The following is a 24,304-nucleotide window of genomic DNA, read 5'->3' on the forward strand; positions in this document are numbered from 1 at the left end:
ACGGTAGTAGATTCGCCAACTTTAGGTACATTTAAGTCGTCATTGGATAAGCATATGGACGTACATGGAATAGTGTAGGTTAGGTGGGCTTGAGATCGGTATGACAGGTCAGCACAACCTCGAGAGCCGAAGGGCCTGTACTGTGCTGTAATGTTCTATGTTCTATGGTTTTTCTTGTTATTTTAATGAGACGTGGTATCACTAGTTTGATCAGCATTTATTGCCCTCGCCCACATGCTCTTGAGAAGGTGGTGGAACTAACTCTTGAACCATTGCAGCCCATGTGTTTGCAAGTAGATCCACAATGCTGTTAGAGGCATAGAGCTTTTGAAGGAGATAACTGGCCTTTCGGTCTATCACATCCATGTTGGTCGTCAAACATCTATTGATTCTGACCTCATTTTCCATCGCTTATCCTACAGCCTTATATGCAATGGCATTTCATACTCGTCTATATAGATCTTAAATGAAAGGAGATGGAGGTTAAACAAAGAGACAGAGAGAGAGAGATCCAGCATTTTGAGCCAGAAGCTACGCACCACCCTAGCTGGTTAACGGTTAGGTGGGATTTTGGGTCTGACGAATTTGCAATCAATATTATGAATCATTGAAATAAGCATGGTATAAAACAAAAGTGCAGCTCTACTGCCTCACATACCAGGGGACTCGAGTTCAATTTCACCCTCGGGCGACTGTCTGTGTGGAGTTGCATGTTCTCTCCATGTCTGCATGGGTTTTCACGAGGTGCTCCGGTTTCCCTCCACAGTCCAAAGAGGTGCAGGATAGGTTGTAGACTTGTTCGCTGAGCCAGTGTTTGGTTGCAGATGTTTCATCACCCTGCCAGGTGACATCAGAGTGCCTCCAGTGAAGTGTTGGTGTTCTGTCCTGCCAGTTATTTATATTCCTCAATTTGCTGAAGTGGTTGGCATCACTTCCTGTTCAGTTTCTCAGTGATTTGTACATTGGGCCCAGTTCATTGCATTTGTTGATGGAGTTCTGGTTGGAATGACAGGCCTCTAGGAATTCCCTGGCATGTATCTGTCTGGCCTATATCAGGTCATTATTCAAACGAGCCACAACACCCTGAAGCAACCCAGAATTGTACAAAGCAGAGCAGGAGCATTTATATGGCGTTTTTAAAAGGAATGGAAACACACAAAGCACATTCCATTATTACCTCCACGACAGACCACAACAAGAAGAGACATAGAACATGAACATAGAACATTACAGCACAGTACAGGCCCTTCGAAACTCAATGTTGTGCTGACCTGTCATACCGATCTCAAGCCCATCTAACCTACACTATTCCATGTACGTCCATATGCTTATCCAATGACGACTTAAATGTACCTAAAGTTGGCGAATCTACTACCGTTGCAGGCAAAGCGTTCCATTCCCTTACTACTCTCTGAGTAAAGAAACTACCTCTAACATCAGTCCTATATCTTTCACCCCTCAATTTAAAGCTATGCCCCCTCGTGCTGGCCGTCACCATCCTAGGAAAAAGGCTCTCCCTATCCACCCTATCTAACCCTCTGATTATTTTATATGTTTCAATTAAGTCATCTCTCAACCTTCTTCTCTCGAATGAAAACAGCCTCAAGTCCCTCAGCCTTTACTCGTAAGACCTTCCCTCCATACCAGGCAACATCCTCGTAAATCACCTCTGCACCCTTTCCAAAGCTTCCACATCCTTCTTATAATGCGGTGACCAGAACGGTACACAATACGCCAAGTGTGGCCACACCAGAGTTTTGTACAGCTGCAGCATAACCTGTTGGCTCCGGAACCCGATCCCTCTATTAATAAAAGCTAAAACACTGTATGCCTTCTTAACAACCCTGTCAACCTGGGTGGCAACTTTCAAGGATCTGTGTACATGGACACCGAGATCTCTCTGCTCATCTACACTACTAAGAATCTTACCATTAGCCCTGTATTTTGCTTTCTGGTTACTCCTACCAAAGTACATCACCTCACACTTGTCTGCATTAAACTCCATTTGCCACCTCTCAGCCCAGCTCTGCAACTTATCAATGTCTGTCTGCAACCTACAGCATCCTTCGTCACTATCCACAACTCCACCGACCTTAGTGTTGTCTGCAAATTTACTAACCCATCCTTCTACGCCCTCATCCAGGTCATTTATAAAAATGACAAACAGCAGTGGACCCAACACCGACCCTTGCGGTACACCACTAGTAACTGGTCTCCAGGATGAACATTTCCCATCAACTACCAGCCTCTGTCTTCTTTCAGCAAGCCAATTTCTGATCCAAACTGCTATATCTCCCACAATTCCAATCCTCTGCATTTTGTACAATAGCCTATTGTGGGGAACCTTATCGAACGCCTTGCTGAAATCCATATACACCACATCAACCGGTTTACTCTCATCTACCTGTTTGGTAACCTTCTCAAAGAACTCAGTAAGGTTTGTGAGGCACGACTTTCCCTTCACAAAACCGTGCTGACTACCCCTAATCAATTTATTCTTTTCTAGATCATTATAAATCCTATCCCTTATAAACTTTTCCAACACTTTACCAACAACTGAGGTAAGGCTCACTGGTCTATAATTAACAGGGTTGTCTCTACTCCCCTTCTTGAACAGGGGAACCACATTTGCTATCCTCCAGTCATCTGGCAGTATTCCTGTAGACAATGACGAGTTAAAGATCAATGCCAAAGGCTCGGCGTTCTCCTCCCTGGCTTCCCAGAGGATCCGAGGCTAAATCCCATCCGGCCCAGGGGACTTACCTAACTTCACCTTCTGAAGGATTTCTAATACCTCTTCCTTGTGAACCTCAATCCCACCTAGTCTAGTAGCCTGTATCTCAGTATTCTCCTCGACAACATTGTCGTTTTCTAGAGTGAATACTGTTGAAAAATATTCATTTAGCGCTTCCCCTATCTCCTCTGACTCCACACACAACTTACCACTACTATCCTTGATTGGGCCTAATCTTACTTTCGTCATTCTTTTATTCCTTAAATACTTATAGAAAGCCTTAGGGTTTACCCTGATCCTATCCGCCAACAACTTCTCATGTCTCCTCCTGGCTCTTTCGAGCTCTCTCTTGAGGTCTTTCCTGGCTATCTCGTAGCCCTCAAGTGCCCGAACTGAGCCTTCACATCTCATCCTAACATAAGCCTTCTTCTTCCTCTTGACCAGAGATTCTACCTCCTTCGTAAACCACGGCTCCCGCACTCTACAGCTTCCTCCCTGCCAGACAGTTACATACTTATCTAGGACACACAGGAGCTTTTCCTTGAATGAGCTCCACATTTCTAATGTGCTCATCCCCTGCAGTTTCCTTCCCCATCCTATGCTCCCTAAATCTTGCCTAATCTCATCGTAATTGCCTTTCCCCCAGCTATAATTCTTGCCCAGTGGTATACACCTATCCCTTTCCATCACTAAAGTAAACATAACAGAATTCTGATTTCTATCACCAAAGTGCTCACCTACTTCCAAATCTAACACCTGGCCAGGCTCATTATCCAGTACCAAATCTAATGTGGCTCCGCCCCTTGTTGGCCTATCTGCATACTGTGTCAGGAAGCCCTCCTGCACACACTGGACAAAAACTGACCCATCTCTGGCACTCAAACTATAGTGTTTCCAGTCAATATTTGGAAAGTTGAAGTCCCCCATGACAACTACCCTGTCTCTCTCACTCCTATCGAGAATCGTCTTTGCTCTCCTTTCCTCTACATCTCTGGAACTATTCGGAGGCCTGTAGAAAACTCCCAACAGGGTGACCTCTCCTTTCCTGTTTCTAACCTCAGCCCATACTACCTCAGTTGATGAGCCCTCAAACATCCTTTCTGCAACTGTAATACTGTCCTTGACCAACAATGCCACACCTCCGCCCCTTTTACCATCTTCTCTGTTCTTACTGAAACATCTAAATCCCTGAACCTGCAACAGGGCCAGACACACTAGTCACCCTACTGTACATCAGAGGCATTTCAGACATGACCACAAGACTCTTTAGACCACTAGGTATCAGAGTAGCCCATTGGCCAACATCCATGCTGCTACAGCTACTGACAAACATGAAGGATCCTGCACCCACAACCAATAAAACTAACGTAATATACAAAGTAACATGCAAGGACTGTGAGAAGCAGTATGTCGACTAAACTGGAAGCAAACTGACAATAGAATACACAAACACCAACTAGCCACCAAGAGACCAACCAATTCTCACTGGTCTGAATGCACACGACAAAGAAGGACATGAATTCGACTGGGACAACATATCCATAATAGCGCAAGTCGAACAGAGACATGCCAGGGAATTCCTGGAAGCCTGGCATTCCAGTCGGAACTCCATTAACGCCATTAACAAACACATTGAACTGAACCTGATATACAAACCACTGAAAAACAGAACTGGAAGCGATGCCAACCATCCCAACAAACTGAGGCATACAAGTTACAAGCAGGATAGAAAACCAACGCTTCAGTGGAGGCGCGCTGACGATATTACCTCGCAGGGTGACAAAACAACTGCAATCAACCACACTGGCTCGGCGAGCAAGTCTACAACCTCTTCCACAACCTGACCTGTAAATTTTCTCAAAAAATTTAAATGTGTAAGTTAGGTGGATTGGCCATGCTAAATTGCCCATAGTATCCACTGATGTGCAGGCTAGATGGATTGTCCATGGCAAACTTTAGCTGATGCTTTCGCTACCTCTGCTCCTGTGTCTTACAGCTTTGTGACACAGTTGGCAGTGCCTCATTGCTTACTAAGATTGAGTTATTGAAGGGACATTGGCAAGCACCATTGACTTAGAGATGTCAGCAGTTCACCAAATTTGTTTCATTCATTTTGGTTCAAGCAATTCGTGTATTAAATAGCCTGACTACTTTCCACAGACTGATCAACTAAGTTGTTCATAGTGCACCTAATTCTTTGTTTACTTATTGTAATATGTTAATATTCAGTAAGGAAGGTGAATTGGGCATAAAGAACCCAGCTGAATTTATTTCTAAGAAACTGGATAAAATAAATACTCTGGTGGAAAAGGAAGCTTTGAAATTGATTTTGGCTCTTCAATGTTTCAATGTTCATATTAGCAGAGCATGTTTACTGTGTCAAAAGATGCTTCAGGCGAGGGGAGAGGTTAAGAAGGTGAGGCCTTCATGGTAGTCTCAGGTGGGGCAGGATTTGAACCCATGCTGTTGGCATCATGCTGCATTGCAGATAGTTTGGTTGAAAAGTAGAGTGACACCAACAGCATGGATTCAATTCTCACACTGATTGAGATTACTTCCTTCTCAACCTCTTCCCTCCCCTCCCCGACCTGTGGAATTAAACCACCACCAGTCACAGAGTCATAGAGTTATAAAGCATGGAAACAGATCGACTCATCCGCGCCGATCAGATATCCTAAACTGACACATTTGCCAGCATTTGGTCCATATTCCTCCAAACCCTTTCTATTCATGCAGCCCTCCAGATGCTTTTTAAATGTTGTATTGTCGTCTTTCTCTAATGAGTGAGTGGTACTGTGACAACACCTAATATCCATCAGGTGTCAAAAGAAAAATGTAGAGCTATAATTAATGTGTTTACAAGCATATCAATGGAACTTTTCAATTATCTGAATCATTTGCTTGCTTTTGTGATTTAATATACTTCTTTCCCTTATTGATTTTTGCAGGGAGGTGTCACAGATTGATCAGTTCTTACAAGAGACAGCAGCACGGGAAGCAAATGCAAAAGTTCGCCTGCAGCAATTTATAGAGGAACTTCTGGACAGAGCAGACAGGGCTGAAAAGCAGCTAATGGTGATCAGTAGTTGTGGTACGACACCTAACGGAAGTCTGGGAAGGTACAGCAACCCTGGGGCAAGAATTGGCAGAGAACAGGTACTTGTATGTTATCAGTAATTAGAAATGCTACCTGAGATTGAACTGAAAAGTGGAGACATGTAATGCTTTTTGATTATTCATTTGTGGATTATGTGCATTGTATGTATACATTATAAATAGATTAAAGGGAAGAGGTTAACCAGGGAAAAAATAGGGCCCATTAGGGATCAAAGTAGCGACCTGTGCTCTGACACAAATTTCTAATTCTGCCCTGGCCATGGGAGAAGATCCAGAGGACTGGAGAATAGCTAATGTGGTTCCACTTTCAAGAAGGGTAGTAGAGATGAACTGGGAAATTAAAGATCAGTTCAGTAGTAGGGAGACTATCAGAGAGTATTAATATCCATTCGGAAAAACATGGGATAGTCAGCATGGCTTTGCCATAGGGAGGTCATGCTTGACAAATTCGTTAGAATTTTTCAAAAATGTGATTAAGTGTATGGATGAGGGAAAATAGTTTATGTGGATTTTAGCAAAGCTTTTGACAAGGTCCCACATGGGAGACTGATTGAGAAAGCTAAAGCATATGAGATTTAAGATGGATCACAAACTGGGTCAGTAAAAGGACACAAATTGTAGCAATTGTGGCTGTTGAAATGACTGGAGGTCAATTGAAATGACTCCAAAGAGACTGATATCCCATCACCAAGTCACCCTTTATTTACACGTGGAGAGTCCTTGACACTGATCCAGTTCTCTCAGGCCAACTCTCAGAGTGAACAAGATGTCTGATATTCCTGTTTTTATCTGTCAGCCAGGTCTGCCTGATTGGACCAGATTAACAGCCCAAATCAGGGTACTCATATTCTGTGATGTCCGCCTGGTTGATCCCGTTGCAGTCACTCCATCCCTCTCAGTCTCAGCCCAAGAACATAGTGGTTGAACAAGACATTGAGGCAGCAACATCCACCATTTCCATTTCAGATTCCAAGGTATCAACGACACTTGAGGGAGAGGGAGAGCCAGCAGGTTCCGGAACACTCGGAAGGCTGTTGAGGAGCCGGGCATGTTCTCCTCACACACCATTTGCAAATTTACAGCTTTCATAGGGTTCACGTGCTAGATCAGGACCATTGAACCTATCCAAACTTTTGTCATCACTTGACCTGACCTCGTGTCGACCATGCCTGTAACCCAGGCATGGCCATTCCGGTGGTTCTCACACCAATTTTTGTTCCTTGAAGTAAACTGTCACTTAGTGGAGTCTTGCATCTGGCATTGGTGTTCCTAGTTCCATTCCACCACCACCACCACCACCATCACACCCTCCCCACCCCAAGGTCTGAGAAAACCAAATTTAATCTGTGTGGAGTCTTTTCTGCATGAGCAACTCTGCTAGAGCTGTCCCTGTAGTTATATGAAGGGTGGTCCTGTAATCAAATAGGAATCGGGACAATTTGGTATCCAGTGAAGCTGTGGTCTGCTTCTTTAAGCCTGCCTTCAAAGTTTGGCTTGTTGTTTCTGCCAGACCATTAGATAATGGATGGTATGGAGCTGTCCTTATATGTCGAATACCGTTTGACTTTAGGAAATGCTCAAATTTCCTGCTGGTAAACAATGGCTTGTCATCTGTGACCAGGAGTCAGTTTTGCAAAAGATGTGTGCAGTTTTTCTGTCATTGCCCTCTTGTTAGACAAATGAACTCTATGCATGTCCAGCCATTTTGTGTGGGTGTCTAAGAACGTTGAGCCCATGAAAGTTGTCACCCAGGTTGGTAGTGCTGTTAAGAAGGCTTACGGTGTGTTAGGTTTTATTGGTAGAGGGATCGAATTCCGAAGCCGTGATGTCATGCTGCAACTGTACAAAATGCAAGGGCGGCCTCATTTGGAATATTGTGTGCAGTTCTGGCCGCCCCATTTTAGGAAGGATGTGGAAGCATTGGAAAAGGTGCAGAGGAGATTTACCAGGATGTTGCCTGGTCTGGAGCGCAGGCCTATGAAGAAAGGCTGAGGAACTTGGGTCTGTTTTCATTGGAGAGAAGGAGGCTAAGAGGGGATTTAATAGAGACATACAAGATGATCAGAGGATTAGATAGGGTGGACAGTGAGAGTCTTTTTCCGAGGATGATGACTTCAGCTTGTACAAGGGGGCATAGCTACAAATTGAGTGGTGATAGATTTAAGACAGATATCAGAGGCAGGTTCTTTACTCAGAGAGTGGTAAGGGCGTGGAACACCCTGCCTGCCAATGTAGTTAACTCAGCCACATTAGGGGCATTTAAACAGTCCTTGGATAAGCATATGGATAATGATGGGATAGTGTAGGGGGAGGGGCTTAGATTAGTTCACAGGTCAGTGCAACATCGAGAGCCGAAGGGCCTGTTCTGCGCTGTATTGTTCTATGATTCACGAGAACATTATGCCACCTTGAATTCCTGATGTTGCTGACATACAGCTGTGCTGATGCAGATGGCCCACAGTGAATCAACAAAGTAGTTTGGATCTGGATTGGAGCGGCTGATCTTCTCTGAGGGATTTCCTAAATCAGTTGTACTTTACAATTACTTGGAGTTTCACCTTGTTGGAGAGGAGAAAGCTAAGAGGAGATTTGATGGAAAGTTTCAAAATTGTGAGATCTGGATAGAGTAGACAGTGAGAAACTGTTCCCTCATAAATGGATCAAGAAAGCCAGCTGAACCAATTAGTGTGAGTAGATTTTGTAACCTCCTTTTGTAAGGATAATCTGTTTCGAACAGTGAATGGTTTGGGTCAGGAATGTGCTGCCCGGTTGTGCAATGGAGGGTAAATTGGGATAATTTGCAGTGTTATGCAGTAAGGTTTGGAAGATGGTGCAAAACCATGATGCTCATTTGAAGAGCCATTATAAAAACGATGAGTTGAATGGTTTCCTTTTGTACCATGGCAATTCTGTAATTCTGAGATCTCGTTAATTTTCTGATACTTTATCACAAATTAATGGAGTTATTATTTTCCATTACACGGTCCTTTTAACTGTTTGCAGTGGGTAACGTGCCAACTATGTTCAACCAGCGTATACTTGCAGAACATTATATTGTGATTCTGCTATTGGACTACTTGTTATCATTTTAAATTTTATTTCTTTTCTAATTTACACTTCACTTTTCAATTCTTTTTTGTGCCCAGCGTGAAAGACCCATACCTCCGGCTGGAGCTACCAGAGGGAATATGTCTGCATCTGAACAACAGTCATTACCAAATGTCAGGTATAGGATATAATGAGACCAAACAACCCTAGTTTGTTACTTTAATATAATCCATTATTCCTCATTTTGTTCTGGATCTTAAATCATTTTATGACTTAATTTAACGCTGCAGAAAAGTATTAAAATATTCAGCTAAATTTGTGCTGAACTTTTTAATGAAAATGTTTAATAATAAGCCATGCTGATTATTCATATTTATCTGCAAATTTGCATGACTGAATGAGAATTCACCTAATGCATGATTTTAAATCCCTTTGGGGTCAAATAGTTTCTAGCCAATTGTATTGAAAGAAAGTACCATGAATGGAGAGGCATGTTGTAGTCTGGAGTTATTGACTGCATTAGAAAGATTTGCAGATTGATATGCAACATGTTCAGAATAGAACCTGGAGTGGAACCCATACCAACTCAGAAGTAAAACTCTGCCCATTGTGCCACAACATTCCCTTGGTAGTACAGTATCTATACTTAAAAAGAGGGACAAAAATACTATCCCACTCCTGGGTTTATTTATGCATTCATTTGTGGGATGTGGGCATTGCTGGTTGGCCAGCATTTCTTACCGATCCCTGGTTGCCCTTGGTGGTGGTGAGCTGCCTTCTTGAACTGCTCCAGTCCACCTGCCATGAGTTGACCGACAATGCTGTTAGGGAAGGAATTACAGGATTTTGACCCAGCAACAGTGATGGAATGGTGATACATTTCCAAGTCAGGACTGTGAGTGACTTGGAGGGGATTTGAAGATGTTGGTGTTCTCATACATCTGCTGCCCTTGTCCTTCTAGATGGAAGTGGTCATGGGTTTGGAAGGTGCTGTCTGAGGATTTTTGGTGAATTTCTACAATGTATCTGTAGGTAGCACACACTACTCCTACTGAGTATTGGTGGTGGAGAGAGTGAATGCTTGTGGATGTGGTGCTAATCAAGCGGGCTGCTTCGTCTTGGATGGTGTCAAGTTTCTTGAGTGTTACTGCGGCTGCATTCATCCAGACAAGTGGGGAGTATTCCATCACGCTCCTGATTTGTGCCTTGTAGATGGTGGACAGGCTTTGAGGAGTCAGGAGGTGAGTTACTCGCCACGGTATTCCCAAGTACTGACCTGCTTTTGTAAGGAGTGCCTTTATGTGGTGAGTCCAGTTGAGTTTTTTCTTTTCTCTTTATTCATTCTTAGAATGAGGGCGCCGCTAGCTAGGCAGCATTTATTGCCCATCCCTAATTGCCCAGAGAGCAGTTAAGAGTCAACCACGTGGTCATTGGCCAACAGGATTAAGGAAATTCCCAAGGTTTTTTATAACTATATAAAGAGCAAGAGGGTAGCCAGGGAGAGAGTTGGTCCACTCTAGGACAAGGAAGGGAATTTATGTGTGGAGCCAGAGGAACAGGGCGAGGTATGTATGAGTACTTTATGTCAGTATTCACTACAGTGAAGGACTTGGTGGATGATGAGTCTGGGGAAGGGTCTGTACATAGTTTGGGCCATGTTGAGATCAAAAGAGAGGAAGTGTTGGGGGTTTTGAAAAACATTAAGATCGGCAAGTCCCTAGGGCCTGATGGGATATCCCTCAGAATAGAGCGAGCAAATTGATGGGGCTGTGAGAGAAATCTTTATATCCTCACTGGCTACAGGGGAGGTCCCAGAGAATTGGAGAATAGCCAATATTGTTCCTTTGCTTAAGAAAGGTGGCAAGGATAATCCAGTTAATTACAGGCTGGTGAGCCTTATGTCAGTGATAGGGAAATTATTGGAGAGGATTCTTCGAGACAGGATTTACTCCCACTTGGAAATAAGTGGGCATATTAGTGAGAATCAACATGGTTTTGTGAAGGGGAGGTCATGTCTCACTAACTTGGTTGAGTTTTTTGAGGAAGTGATGAAGATGATGGATGAAGTTAGGGCAGTGCATGTTGTCTGCATGAACTTCAGTAATGCCTTTGACAAGGTCCCTCGTGGCAGGCTGATAAAGAAGGTAAAGTTGCACAGGGTTAGAGGTGAGCTTGCAAGATGGATAAAAACTGGCTCGATCATAGAAGATAGAGGGTAGCAGTGGAAGGGTGTGTTTCTGAATACAGGGCTGTGACTAGTGGTGTTCCTCAGGGATCAGTGTTGGGACCTTTGCTAATTGTAATATATATATAAATAATCTGGAGGAAAATGTGTCTGGTCTGATCAGTAAGTTTGCCGATGACGCAAAGGTTGGTGGAATTGCGGATAGTGATGAGGACTGTCAAAGGATACAGCAGGATATCGATCAGTTGGTGAGTTGGGCAGAGAGTTGGCAGATGGAGTTTAATCGAGAAAGATGTGAAGTAATGCCTTTTGGAAGGTCTAATCAGTAATGTATTCAGTAATTCAATATTCAGTAAATGGCAGAACCCTTAGGAGTACTAAAAGTCAGAGGGATCTGGGTGTACAGGCACACAGGATGCTGAAAGTGGCAACACGTGTGGAAAAGGTCGTCAACAAAGCATTTGGCATGCTTGGCTTCATTGGCCGGGGCATTGAATTTAAAAATTGGCAGGTAAGTTAGCAGCTTTATAGAAACTTAGTCAGGCCACATTTGGAATATTGTGTTCAATTGTGGTCGCCACACTCCCAAAAGGATATGGTGGCTTTGGTGAAGGTAGAGAAAAGATTGACCAAGATGTTGCCTGGAATGGAGGGCATTAGCTACGAGGCAAAGTTGGTGAAACTTAGGTTGTTCTCACTGGAATAACGGAGATTGAGGGGGGACCTGACAGAGGTCTATGAGACAATGAAGGGCATGGAGAGAGTGGGCAATCAGAAGCTTTTTTCCAGTGTGGTACAGTCAGTCATTAGGGCACATAAGTTTAAGATGCTAGGGGCAAGTTTGGTGCGTGGAACTCGCTGCAGGGGGAGGTGTGGAAGCAGATGCAATAGTAACTTTTAAAGGGTGTCGTGACAAATACATGAAGAGCTCGGGAATAGAGGTATATGATCTCCAGAAGGGTAGGGGGTTTTAGTTGTGACGGGCAGAATGTCAGTGCAGGCTTAGAGGGCGGACCGGCCTTTTCTTTCTTCTTTGTTCACATTGCCGTGGGTCTAGAGCCACATAAAGGTCAGACCAGGTATGAATGGCAGTTTCTTAAAGGGCATTAGTGAACCAGATGGGTTTTTCTGAAAATTGACAATGAATTTATGGTCATCATTAGATTCTTATTTCCAGATATTTATTGAATTAGAATTCCACCATTTGCTGTGTCAGGACTTGAACCTAGGTCCTCAGCATGTTATCTGGGTCTCCAAATTAGCCAACAGTGATAATACCGGGTAATAAGGTTGATAGGGTTTTTAAGAAGGCGTACGGTGTGTGAGGTTTTATTAGTAGTGGGATTGAGTTTCGGAGCCATGAGGTCATGTTGCAGCTGTACAAAACTCTGCCGCGGCCGCACTTGGAGTATTGCGTACAGTTCTAGTCGCCACATTGTAAATGGTTGCATTTAAATGGTCATTGGTTAAATATGTGGATGATAATAGAATAGTGCAGGTTAGTTGGGCTTCAGATTGATTTCACAGGTTGGTGCAACATCGAGAGCCGAAGGGCCTATAAGACCATAAGACCATAAGACATAGGAGTGGAAGTAAAGCCATTCGGCCCATCAAGTCCACTCCGCCATTTAAATCATGGCTGATGGGCATTTCAACTCGACTTCCCTGCACTCCCCCCCGTAGCCCTTGATTCCTTATGAGATCAAGAATTTGTCGATCTCTGCCTGAAGGCATCCAACGTCCCGGCCTCCACTGCACTCCGTGGCAATGAATTCCATAAGCCCACCACTCTCTGGCTGAAGAAATGTCGTCTCATTTCTGTTTTAAATTTACTCCCTCTAATTTTAAGTCTGTGCCCACGGGTCCTAGTCTCCCCGCCTAATGGAAACAACTTCCCAGCGTCCACCCCTTCTAAGCCATGCATTATCTTATAAGTTTCTATTAGATCTCCGCTCAACCTTCTAAACTCTAATGAATATAATCCCAGGATCCTGAGCTGCTCATCATTTGTTAAACATACCATTCCAGGGATCATTCGTGTGAATCTCCGCTGGACACACTCCAGCGCCAGTATGTCCTTCCTGAGGTGTGGGGCCCAAAATTGGACACAGTATTCTAAATGGGGCCTAACTAGAGCTTTATAAAGTCTCAGAAGCACATCGCTGCTTTTATATTCCAACCTTCTTGAGATAAACGACAACGTTACATTCGCTTTCTTAATCACGGACTTTACCTGCAAGTTGACTTTTAGAGAATCCTGGACCAACACTCCCAGATCCCTTTGTACTTCTGCTTTACGAATTTTCTCACCATTTAGAAAATAGTCCATGCCTATATTCCTTTTTCCAAAGTGCAAAACCTCACATTTGCTCACATTGAATTTCATCAGCCATTTCCTGGACCACTCTCCTAAACTGTCTAAATCTTTCTGCAACTTCCCCACCTCCTCAGTACTACCTGCCTGTCCACCTATCTGCGTATCATTGGCAAATTTTGCCAGAATGCCCCCATTCCCTTCATCCAGATCATTACATACATAGAACATAGAACATAGAACATTACAGCACAGTACAGGCCCTTCGGCCCTCGATGTTGTGCCGACCTGTCATACCGAACTCAAGCCCATCTAACCTACACTATTCCATGTACGTCTATATGCTTGTCTAATGACGACTTAAATGTACCTAAAGTTGGCGAGTCTACTACCGTTGCAGGCAAAGCGTTCCATTCCCTTACTACTCTCTGAGTAAAGAAACTACCTCTGACATCTGTCCTATATCTTTCACCCCTCAATTTAAAGCTATGCCCCCTCGTGCTCGCCATCACCATCCTAGGAAAAAAGCTCTCCCTATCCACCCTATCTAACCCTCTGATTATTTTATATGTTTCAATTAAGTCACCTCTCAACCTTCTTCTCTCTAACGAAAACAGCCTCAAGTCCCTCAGCCTTTCCTCATAAGACCTTCCCTCCATACCAGGCAACATCCTAGTAAATCTCCTCTTCACTCTTTCCAAAGCTTCCACATCCTTCTTATAATGCGGTGACCAGAACTGTACACAATACTCCAAGTGCGGCCGCACCAGAGTTTTGTACAGCTTCAGCATAACCTCTAGGTTCCGGAACTCGATCCCTCTATTAATAAAAGCTAAAACACTGTATGCCTTCTTAACAGCCCTGTCAACCTAGGTGGCAACTTTCAAGGATCTGTGTACATGGACACCGAGATCTCTCTGCTCATCTAAACTCCTAAGAATCTTACCATTAGCCCTGTACTTTGCCTTCTGGTTACTCCTACCAAAGTGCATCACCTCACACTTGCTGAAACTTTAGCTGTCTGTTTTTCTGTTCTGAGCTTGTTTACTCTAATAATCCATTCTTGAATGTGGATAAGTCACTAGGGCTGGATGGATTCTTCCCTACAATGTTGAGGAAGGTCAGAAGGGAAATAGCAGATACTCAGGATTATTTCCAATCTTCATGAGACACAGTGACTAAGGGGAAGAGTAGGGAGAGAGCAGATGATGAACACAGAGGGACAGATTGGTCTGAGGTGCATTTGTTTTAATGTGAGATATGTAGTAGGTAAGGCAGATGAACTTAGGGCTTGGATTAGTACCTGGGAGTATCGAGTTTTGAGAAGATTTGTAGCTCAGGTTGAGTTTCTGGATGTGAGTTTGCTCGCTGAGCTGGAAGGTTAGTTTTCAGACGTTTCGTCACCATTCTAGGTAACATCATCAGTGAGCCTCCGACGAAGCGCTGGTGTTACGTCCCGCTTTCTATTTATCTGGTTAGGTTTCCTTGGGTTGGTGATGTCATATCCTGTTCTTTTTCTCAGGGGATGGTAGATTGGCTCCAAATCAATGTGTTTGTTGATGGAGTTCCGGTTGGAATGCCATGCTTCTAGGAATTCTCGTGCATGTCTCTGTTTGGCTTGTCCTAGGATGGATGTGTTGTCCCAATCAAAGTGGTGTCCTTCCTTAACTGTATGTAAGGATACCAGTGATAGTGGGTCATGTCGTTTTGTGGCTAGTTGATGTTCATGTATCCTGGTGGCTAGCTTCCTGCCAGTTTGTCCAATGTAATGTTTGTCACAGTTCTTGCAAGGTATTTTGTAGATGACGTTTGTTTTATTTGTTGTCTGTATAGGGTCTTTTAAGTTCATTAGCTGCTGTTTTAGTGTGTTGGTGGGTTTGTGGGCTACCCTGATGCCAAGGGGTCCGAGTAGTCTGGCAGTCATTTCGGAAATGTCTTTGATGTAGGGTAGAGTGGTTATGGTTTCTGAGCCCGTTTTGTCTGTTTGTTTGGGTTTGTTGCTGAGAAATCGGCGGACTGTGTTCATAGGGTACCCATTCTTTTTGAATACGCTGTATAGGTGATTTTCGTCTGCTCTGTGTAGTTCCTTTGTGCTGCAGTGTGTGGTGGCTCGTTGGAATAATGTTCTAATGCAGCTTCGTTTGTGGGTGTTGGGATGGTTGCTCCTGTAGTTCAGTATTTGGTCCGAATGTGTTGTTTTCCTGTAGACGCTGGTTTGAAGCTCCCCATTGGCTGTTCGCTCTACTGTGACATCTAGGAATGGCAGTTTGTTGTACCTGGGAGTATGATGTTATTGCTATTACTGAGACTTGGAACATAGAACAATACAGTGCAGAACAGGCCCTTCGGCTTCGATGTTGCGCTGACCTGTGAACTAATCTAAGCCGCTCCTCCTATACTATCCCATCATTATCCATATGCTTATCCAAGGACTGTTTAAATGCCCCTAAGGTGGCTGAATTAACTACATTGGCAGGCAGGGCGTTCCACACCCTTACCACTCTCTGAATAAAGAACTTGCCTCTGACATCTGTCTTAAATCTATCACCCCTCAATTTGTAGCTATGCCCCCTTGTACAAGCTGAAGTCAACATCCTTGGAAAAAGACTCTCACTGTCCACCCTGTCCTCTGATCATCTTGTATGTCTCTATTAAATCCCCTCTTAGTGTCCTTCTCTCCAATGAGAACAGACCCAAGCCCCTCATCCATTCTTCATAGGGCCTGCGCTCCAGACAAGGCAACATCCTGGTAAATCTCCTCTGCACCTTTTCCAATGCTTCCACATTCTTCCTGTAATGGGGCAACCAGAACTGCACGCAATATTCCAAATGAGGCCGCACTAGCATTTTGTACAGTTGCACCATGATGTCACGCCTCTGAAACTCAATCCCTCTACCAATAAAACCTAACACACAGCCTTCTTAACAGCACTATCAACCTGGGTGGCAACTTTCAGGGATCTATGTACAAGGACACCAAGATCCCTCTGCACATCCACACTACCAAGAATCTTTCCATTGACCCAGTATTCTGCCTTCCTATTATTCCTCCCAAAGTGAATCACCTCACATTTATCCGTATTAAACTCCATTTGCCACCTTTCAGCCCAATTCTGCAGTGTATCGAAGTCTCCCTGCAACCTGCAACGTTTCCACGCTGTCCACTACTCCACCGACTTTAGTATCATCTGCAAACTTACTAACCCATCCACCTATTGTTGAGGGAAGGGCAAGATTGGCAACCAAATATCCCAGGACACAGTTACTTCAGGTGGGATAGAAAAGGAGGTAAAAGAGGTGGAGGAGTTGCAGTACCGGGCAAAGAGGATATCGCAGCTATGCTGAAGGAGGGCACTATGGAAAACCTCAGCAGTGAGGAAATATGGGCAGAGCTCAGAAATAGGAAGGGTGCGGTAACAATGTGGGGGCTATACTATAGGCCTCCCACCAGCAAGTGTGAGATAGAGGTACAAGTATGTAACAGATGATGGAAAGGTGTCGGAGCAACAGGGTGGTGGTGATGGGAGATTTTAATTTTCTCAACATTGACTAGGATTCACTTAGTGTTAGGGGTTTAGATGGAGCAGAATTTGTAAGGAGAATCCAGGAGGGTTTTCTGGAGCAGTAAGTAAATAGTTCAACTCGGGAAGGGGCCATATTGGACCTGGTGTTGGGGAATGAGCCCTGCCAGGTGGTTAAAGTTTCAGTAGGGGATTGCTTTCGGAATAGTGATCACAATTCCGTAAGTATTAGAATAGTGATGGACAAAGATGAGAGTGGTCCTAAGGGAAGAGTGCGCGGGCCAACTATAACAAAATTAGGCAGGAGCTGGGGAATGTGGATTATGAGCAGCTGTTTGAGGGTAAATTCACATTTGATATGTGGGAGGCTTTAAGGAGAGGTTGATTTGACTGCAGGACAAACATAAGGGATAGAAAGGGCAAGATTAAGGAACCATGGATGACAGGTGAAATTGTGAGACTAGCGGGTGAGGGCCCTGTGACGGGCAGTGTTACTTTGGAAGAATATTGGGAAAGAAGGACCAATCTGAAGCGAGGAATGAAGAGGGCTAAAAGGGGTCATGAAATATCTTCAGCAAACAGGGTTAAGGAAAATCCCAAAACCTTTTATTCATACATAAGGATTAAGAGAGTAATGAGAGAAAGGGTTGGCTCACTCAAGGACAAAAGAGGGAAGTTATGCAAGGTGTCAGAGAAAATGAGTGAGATTCTTAATGAGACAACAAGGTGTAGAGCTGGATGAACACAACAGGCCAAGCAGCGTCCAGGAGCAGGAAAGCTGGCGTTTTGGGCCTCGACAAGCCTCTTAATGAGTAGTTTGCGCCGGTATTCACTGATGTGAGGGACATTACAGATGTTGAGGTTAGGGATAGATGTTTGATTACTCTCGGTCAAGTCAGCAGAAGGAGGGGGGAAGTGTTGGGTGTTCTAAAAGGCTTTAGGGTGGACAGTCCACAGGTCCGGATGGGATCTTTCCCAGGTTGCTGAGGGGAGCAAGAGAGGAAATAGCTGGGGCCTTAACAGATTTCTTTGCAGCATCCTTGAGCACGGGTGAGATCCCGGAGGGTTGGAGAATTGCTTAAGTTGTCCCCTCGTTTAAGACAGGTAGCAAGAATAATCCAGGTAATTATAGACCAGTGAGCCTGATGTAAGTGGTGGGGTAGCTGCTGGAGAAGATACTGCGGGATAAGATGTATTTACATTTGGAAGAATCTGGACTGAATAATGATAGACAGCATGGCTTTGTGCAGGGAAGGTAATGTCTTACCAACTTGACAGAATTCTATGAGGAAGTGACCAAGATGGTAGATGAGGGAAGGGCTATAGATGTCATATACAACAACTTCAGTAAGGCTTTTGATAAGGTTGCCCATGGCAGGCTGATGGAGAAAGTGAAGTCGCATGCGGCCCAGGGTGTACTAGCTAAATGGATAGAGAACTGGCTGGGCAACAGGTGATAGAGAGCTGTAGAGTAAGGGAGTTTCTCAGAATGGAGAACTGTGACCAGTGGTGTTCCACAGGGATCCGTGTTGGGATCACTGTTGTTTACGATACATGTAAATGATCTGGAGGAAAGTATAGATGGTCTGATTAGCAAGTTTGCAGACGCCACGAAGATTGGTGGTGTAGCAGATAGTGAAGGGGACTGTTGGAGGATGCAGTAGAATATAGATAGATTGGAGGGTTGGGCGGAGAAATGGCAGATGGAGTTCAATCTGGGAAAATGCGAGGTGATGTATTTTGGAAGATCCAGTTCTAGAGTGAACTACATGGTAAATAGAAAAGCCCTGGGGGAAATTGATGCACAGAGAGATCTGGGTGTTCAGGTCCCTTATTCCCTGAAGGTGGCAACGCAGATCGATGGAGTGGTCATGTTACAGTTGTATTGGTCTTTGGTTCGACCACATTTGGAATACTGCGCACATTTCTGGTCGCCACATTACCAAAAAGATTTGGATGCTTTGGAGAGGGTGCAGAGGAGGTTTACCAGAGGGCGCTAGCTATGAAGAGAGGTTGAATAGGTTAGGATTATTTACATTGGAAAGACGGAGGTTGAGGTGGGACCTGATTGAGGTCTACAATATCATGAGAGATATAGACAGGGTGGATAGCAAGAAGCTTTTTCCCAGAGTGGGGGACCCAGTTACTAGGGGTCATGATTTCAAGGTGAGAGGGGGAAAGTTTAAGGGAGATATGCGTAGAAAGTTCTTTATGCAGACAGTGGTGGGTGCCTGGAACGCAATGCTAGTGGAATTGGTCGAGGTGGGCATGATAGTATCATTTAAGTTGTATCTAGACAGATACATGAATGGGGCAGGGAGCAGAGGGATACAGATCCATGGAAAATAGGCAACAGGTTGGATCGAGGATCTGGATTGGCGCAGGCTTGGAGGGCCGAAGAGCCTGTTCTGTGCTGTAATTTTCTTTGTTCTTTGTTTGTTGTTCACAGGTGAGATGCCAGAAAACTTGAGGAATGCAAATAGGGTTCCGTTGTTTAAAAGGGGTGTGAAGGCAATGCTAAACTGTTACAGCCAGTTAATCTTACTTTGCTAGAATCAATCCCGAATGATCAGGTAAACTGCCACTTAGAAAGGCATGGACTAGTCGGGGATAGTCAGAATGGCTTTGTAAAGGAAGGTCACACCTTACAAATTTGTTTGAATTCTTAGAGGAAGTGACAAGGTGGATCGATGAGGGTCGTGTAGTGGATATTATCTACATGGATTTTAGTTAGGTATTTGACAAGATCCCACATGGCAAAAAATAAAGCCTTTGGGTTACAGGGTAATGTGTCAAATTGGATCCAAAGTTGAATTAGTAACTGACTTAATAACAGCAAACAAAGTGTAATGATCCATGGCTGCCCTTATAAATGGATCGATGCTTGAAGTGATTTTCCACAGGGCTTGTTGTTGGGACCACTGCTGTTTGTTTTATACATTAACGACTTGGACTTGAACTTGGGGCACAATTGGGGAAATGTAGGAAAGTAGATATGAGCAATGTTGGATCAGCCTCGATCCTATTGAATGGCAGACAGGCTTGAGGGGCCAAATGACTTGTTCCTGTTCCTATTTCTTCGGGTTTAAATGCCACTATTTCCTAGCAGCTTTCAGCTCTGATGAATAGTCTCTGGACTCAAAGCATTAACTGTGTTACTGTCTCCACAGGTGTTGCCAGACTTGTTGTGTTTTCCGGCATTTTCTGGGTTGCATCAAGATCAATTTAAGTTTCGGCAATAAATGCTAGTCCAGCCAGTGATGTCCATATCCCATGACCTAATTTAATAAGTTCCCTAAACCATGTCCTTGACAGCCTTGTAATGTACCTTCCTCTGACAACCTTACAGCCTCGTGCTACCAGAGGTTTATTCCAAATGATTTCAAAGCAAATCATGCATCTCTCTGGCTAATAATAGTGCCTCTGCTGTTTGAAGTCTCTTCCCCTATTTGAATACACTTCAGGTGCTTGCTTTCTCCAATAGTTGTAAAACTCAGATGGCTTGCTGGTCATTTACATGAAGATATAAAATATGTTGTTCTCAAATGGTAGTATGGTATGAACCTTTATAATAGCAATTTATTATTTCTTTTCTGAGTTATCCTGTAAATGGTAGCTAATAAGGAATTATAAATTGATGTTTAATTTACTGAGCAACATAATTAAACTTTTGTCAGCTAGAGATCTGTTAACCTTTTGTTTTGTGTTGGTGCTGTTTCTACTAGACCAAAGCCCGTAGCACATCTGTCACGATGCTATGACAGTGACAGTTTTACGCCATCTGTAGATATGCAGCACAATGAACAAAGTCCAGAGAGGATCTATTTTCACAAACAAAGCCGCAGCTCAGAGAGTAGATGCATCAGGGATCCCATGTCCCGAAGTTCAGCACTACGGAGGCAAGCTGTTGAAAACTGGCACCGTAGGCCATATCGTAACAGCACGGAGGGAGAAGAAGGTGATGTGTCAGATGCGGGATCTAGAACAACGGAATCTGAGGCAGAAATATGGGAACCAGAAAGTAAATGTTCATCAGAGATACAAAAATTTGGATCAAATCGTGCCAAGGCTTACCGACTGGGTGCAAGTAAGTACCGCAATATTCCCTGACAGCATGGACACTTTGAAACAAGTAACCACACTTCAAATTCTTAGATAAAAAATAAGAGCTGGATTGATTATCTAAAGGGGAAAAAATGGCAGGTATCTTGGGATAAGGCTAGGGAGTGGGACTTAATCATTTGCTCTTGCGGTGAACCAGCAGGGACGAGACAGGACCAATGGCATTCTTTGGTTTTGTAACCGGCTTGTGGTTCTATGGGCAAATACAGTCAGACCTACTCAATGCAGATATATCCCAGTCTTTCATCCTTCAAAGAGTATTCAACTTTTTTTATTTTTCCAACCGTAGTAGACACTGACATCACAAAATCTACAAGGCACAAATTTGCAAAGTGGGGAAACATTTCTGGCTATGTGCAGCTTTGGAAGCTCAAGAAAGCCAATGCTATCTGGGACAAAGCAGCTGAAATCCACTAATAAGTTAGTCAGCATCATGATTGTGTTTCCATTCCAGTGCAATTCAGGTGGGGTTGTAGGTGTGAAGATTACGAAGGCCTGAAACGCCAGACTTCCTGCTCCTATGATGCTGCTTGGCCTGCTGTGTTCATCCAGCTGTACACCTTGTTATCTCAGATTCTCCAGCATCTGCAGCTCCTGCTATTCTCACTACTTTGTTGTTTTTAATCTGTTCATGGGATGTGGGTGTTAATGGCCCTAATTCATAGAGACATCGAGATCTACAGCGCAGAAAAAATACTCCTCACCTCCATCAGTCTGTGCAAGTCAAAAACAACCATAAACAAAAACCCATTCTAATCCCATGTTCAAGCACTTGCCCGTGGCCTTGTGTGCCTTGGCATTGCAAGCCTACGTCTAAATATTCCTTGAATGTTATGATGGCTTCTTTCTCGACCATCCTTACAGGCAGTGAGTTCCAGATTCCCGCCACCCTTTGGGTGAACCCATCTTTCCTCACGTAGAAACCTAGAAACATAGGCACAGGAGTGGGCCATTTGGCCCTTCGAGCCTGCACCACTGTTCAATACAATCAAAGCTGATCATGTAATCTCAGTATCCCATTCTCGCTCTCTCCCCATACCCCTTGATCTCTTTAGCCACAAGGGCCACGTCCAGCTCCCTCTCGAATGTATCCAATGAACTGACCCCAACAGCTTCCTCTGAGGGATAATTCCACAGGTTCGCAACTGTCTTGAATGAAGAAATTCTTGCTCTTCTCGATCCTGAATGGCTTACCCCTTGTTCTTAGACTGTGATCCCTTGATCTGGACTTCCCAACCTTGGAAACATTCTTCTTGCATCTCGCCTGTTCAATCCCTTCAGGATTTTATATATTTCTCTGAGATCCCCATCTCATTCTTCTAAATTCCGGCAAATACATAGAACATTACAGCGCAGTACAGGCCCTTCAGCCCTCGATGTTGCACCGACCTGTGAAACCAATCAGAAGCCAGTCTAACCCACACTATTCCATCATTATACAAGCCCACTCAATCCAGTCTTTCCCTGTATGTCAGCCCTGCCAACCCCAGGAATCTGTCTGGTGAACCTTCACTAGCCTCCCTCAATAGCAAGAATGTCCTTCCTCATATTATGAGACCAAAACTGCACACAATATTCAATACTCAAGGTATGGCCTCACGAAGGCCCTGTATAACTGCAGCAAGACATCCTTACTCTGATATTCGAATTCACTCACTGTGAAGGCCACATCCCATTAGCTTTCTTCACTACATGCTGCACGTGCATGCCAACCTTCAGTGACTGTTTCACCATGGCATCCAGGTCTCGTTGCACCTCACCTTTTCCTAAACAACCACCATTCAGATAATAATCTGCATTCTTGTTTTTGTGACAAAAGTGGATAGCCTCACACTTATCTACATTTTATTGCATTTGCCAAGTATTTGCCCATTCAGCCAGTCTGTCCAAGTTGCCCTGCACCCTGTTAGCATTCTCCTCAGCAGACACTGCCACCCAGTTTGAATGGTTGATTTGTTGTCATGCGTACTGAAATACAGTGAAAAGTTTTGTTTACAAACAGTACAGGCAGATCATAGTTTGCAAAGGATGTACAGATTGAAAAGACTTAGAAGCATACAGGTTACTTTGCAGATTACACTATTTGATAATGACTGGAAATAAGCTGTTCCTGAACCTGTTTGTGCGTGTGTTCAGGCTTCCGTATCTTCTCATTGATGGAAGAGATTGTAGGAGAGCTTTTCCAGGGTGTGATGGGTCTTTGATAATGTTGTCAGCCTTGCCGCAGCAGCAAGCTGTGTAAATGGAGTCCATGGATGGAAGGTTGGCTTCCTTGATGGTCTGGACTGTGCACACCATCTTTTATTGTTTCTTACAGTCGCAGGCAGACCAGTAGCTGTATCAGGCTGTTATGCACCTGCACAGTATGCTTTTGTATCTGTAGAAGTTGGTGAGGGACCTTATGGACATGGCAAATTTCCTGAGCCACCTGAGGAAGAAAAGGTATTGTTGTGCCTTCTTGATTGTCACATCTATGTGAGAAGTCCAGGATATGTATTGGTTATCGTCACTCTGTAGAACTTGATGCTCTTCACTCCTAACCTCTGTTCCATTGATGTACATGGGGGCATGTTCTCCTTCTTTCTGAAGTCAGTGATCAGTCCTTTAGTTTTGCTGTTGTTGTGAAAGGATTGTTTTCAACGCACCACAACACCGAGCCCTCTATCTCCTCTCTGTATTTTCACTCATCGTTGTTAGATATCTGTCCCACCATGGTGGTGTCGTCAGCGAATTTATAGAGGCTGTTTGTTCGGAATTTGGTAACACAGTCATAGGAGTACAGGAGGTACAGTATGGGGCTGAGGATGCACCCTTGGGGGGGGTTCCAATATTCAGTGTTATTGTGGAGGAGGTACTGTTACCTATCCTCAGTGATTGCGGTCTATGGGTCAGAAAGCTTAGGATCCAGTTGCAGAGGGTGGAGCCGAGACCAAGGTCATGCAGTTTTGAGACCAGTCTGGAGGGAATAATGATATCGAAGGCGGAGCTGTTGTCAACAAGCAGGAGTCTGACGTAGGCGTTTTCGTTGTCCAGATGTTCCAGGGATGGGTGCACGCTAGGGATATGGCATCCTCTGTGGACCTATGTTGGTAAGCAAATTGTAGGGGTTCGAGGTAGGTCGGGAGACTGGAGTTGGTGTGGGCCATGTCTCTCGAAGCACTTCATGATTATTGAAGTCACAGCAGTTGGGTGATGGTCATTAAGGCACACTGCATGTGTTTTCTTGGGTACGGGGACGATGGTCTTCTTGAAGCAAGTAGGGA

At 44.1% G+C, this 24,304-nt stretch overlaps 1 protein-coding gene across 1 annotated transcript in view; it reads left to right on the plus strand.

Annotated features, from left to right (window-relative positions):
- Nucleotides 1–24,304, plus strand: part of fbxo41 (F-box protein 41) — a 177,415-nt gene that overhangs the window by 13,857 nt on the left and 139,254 nt on the right. Inside the window, exons 4-6 of the mRNA XM_059650909.1 lie at nt 5,683–5,890; nt 8,998–9,077; nt 20,645–21,006. Of these exons, the coding sequence (XP_059506892.1) occupies nt 5,683–5,890; nt 8,998–9,077; nt 20,645–21,006 (650 nt within the window). The remainder of the gene's footprint in view (nt 1–5,682; nt 5,891–8,997; nt 9,078–20,644; nt 21,007–24,304) is intronic.

This window comes from Stegostoma tigrinum, chromosome 1 (genome assembly GCF_030684315.1).
Source record: "Stegostoma tigrinum isolate sSteTig4 chromosome 1, sSteTig4.hap1, whole genome shotgun sequence".
NCBI lineage: Eukaryota > Metazoa > Chordata > Chondrichthyes > Orectolobiformes > Stegostomatidae > Stegostoma > Stegostoma tigrinum.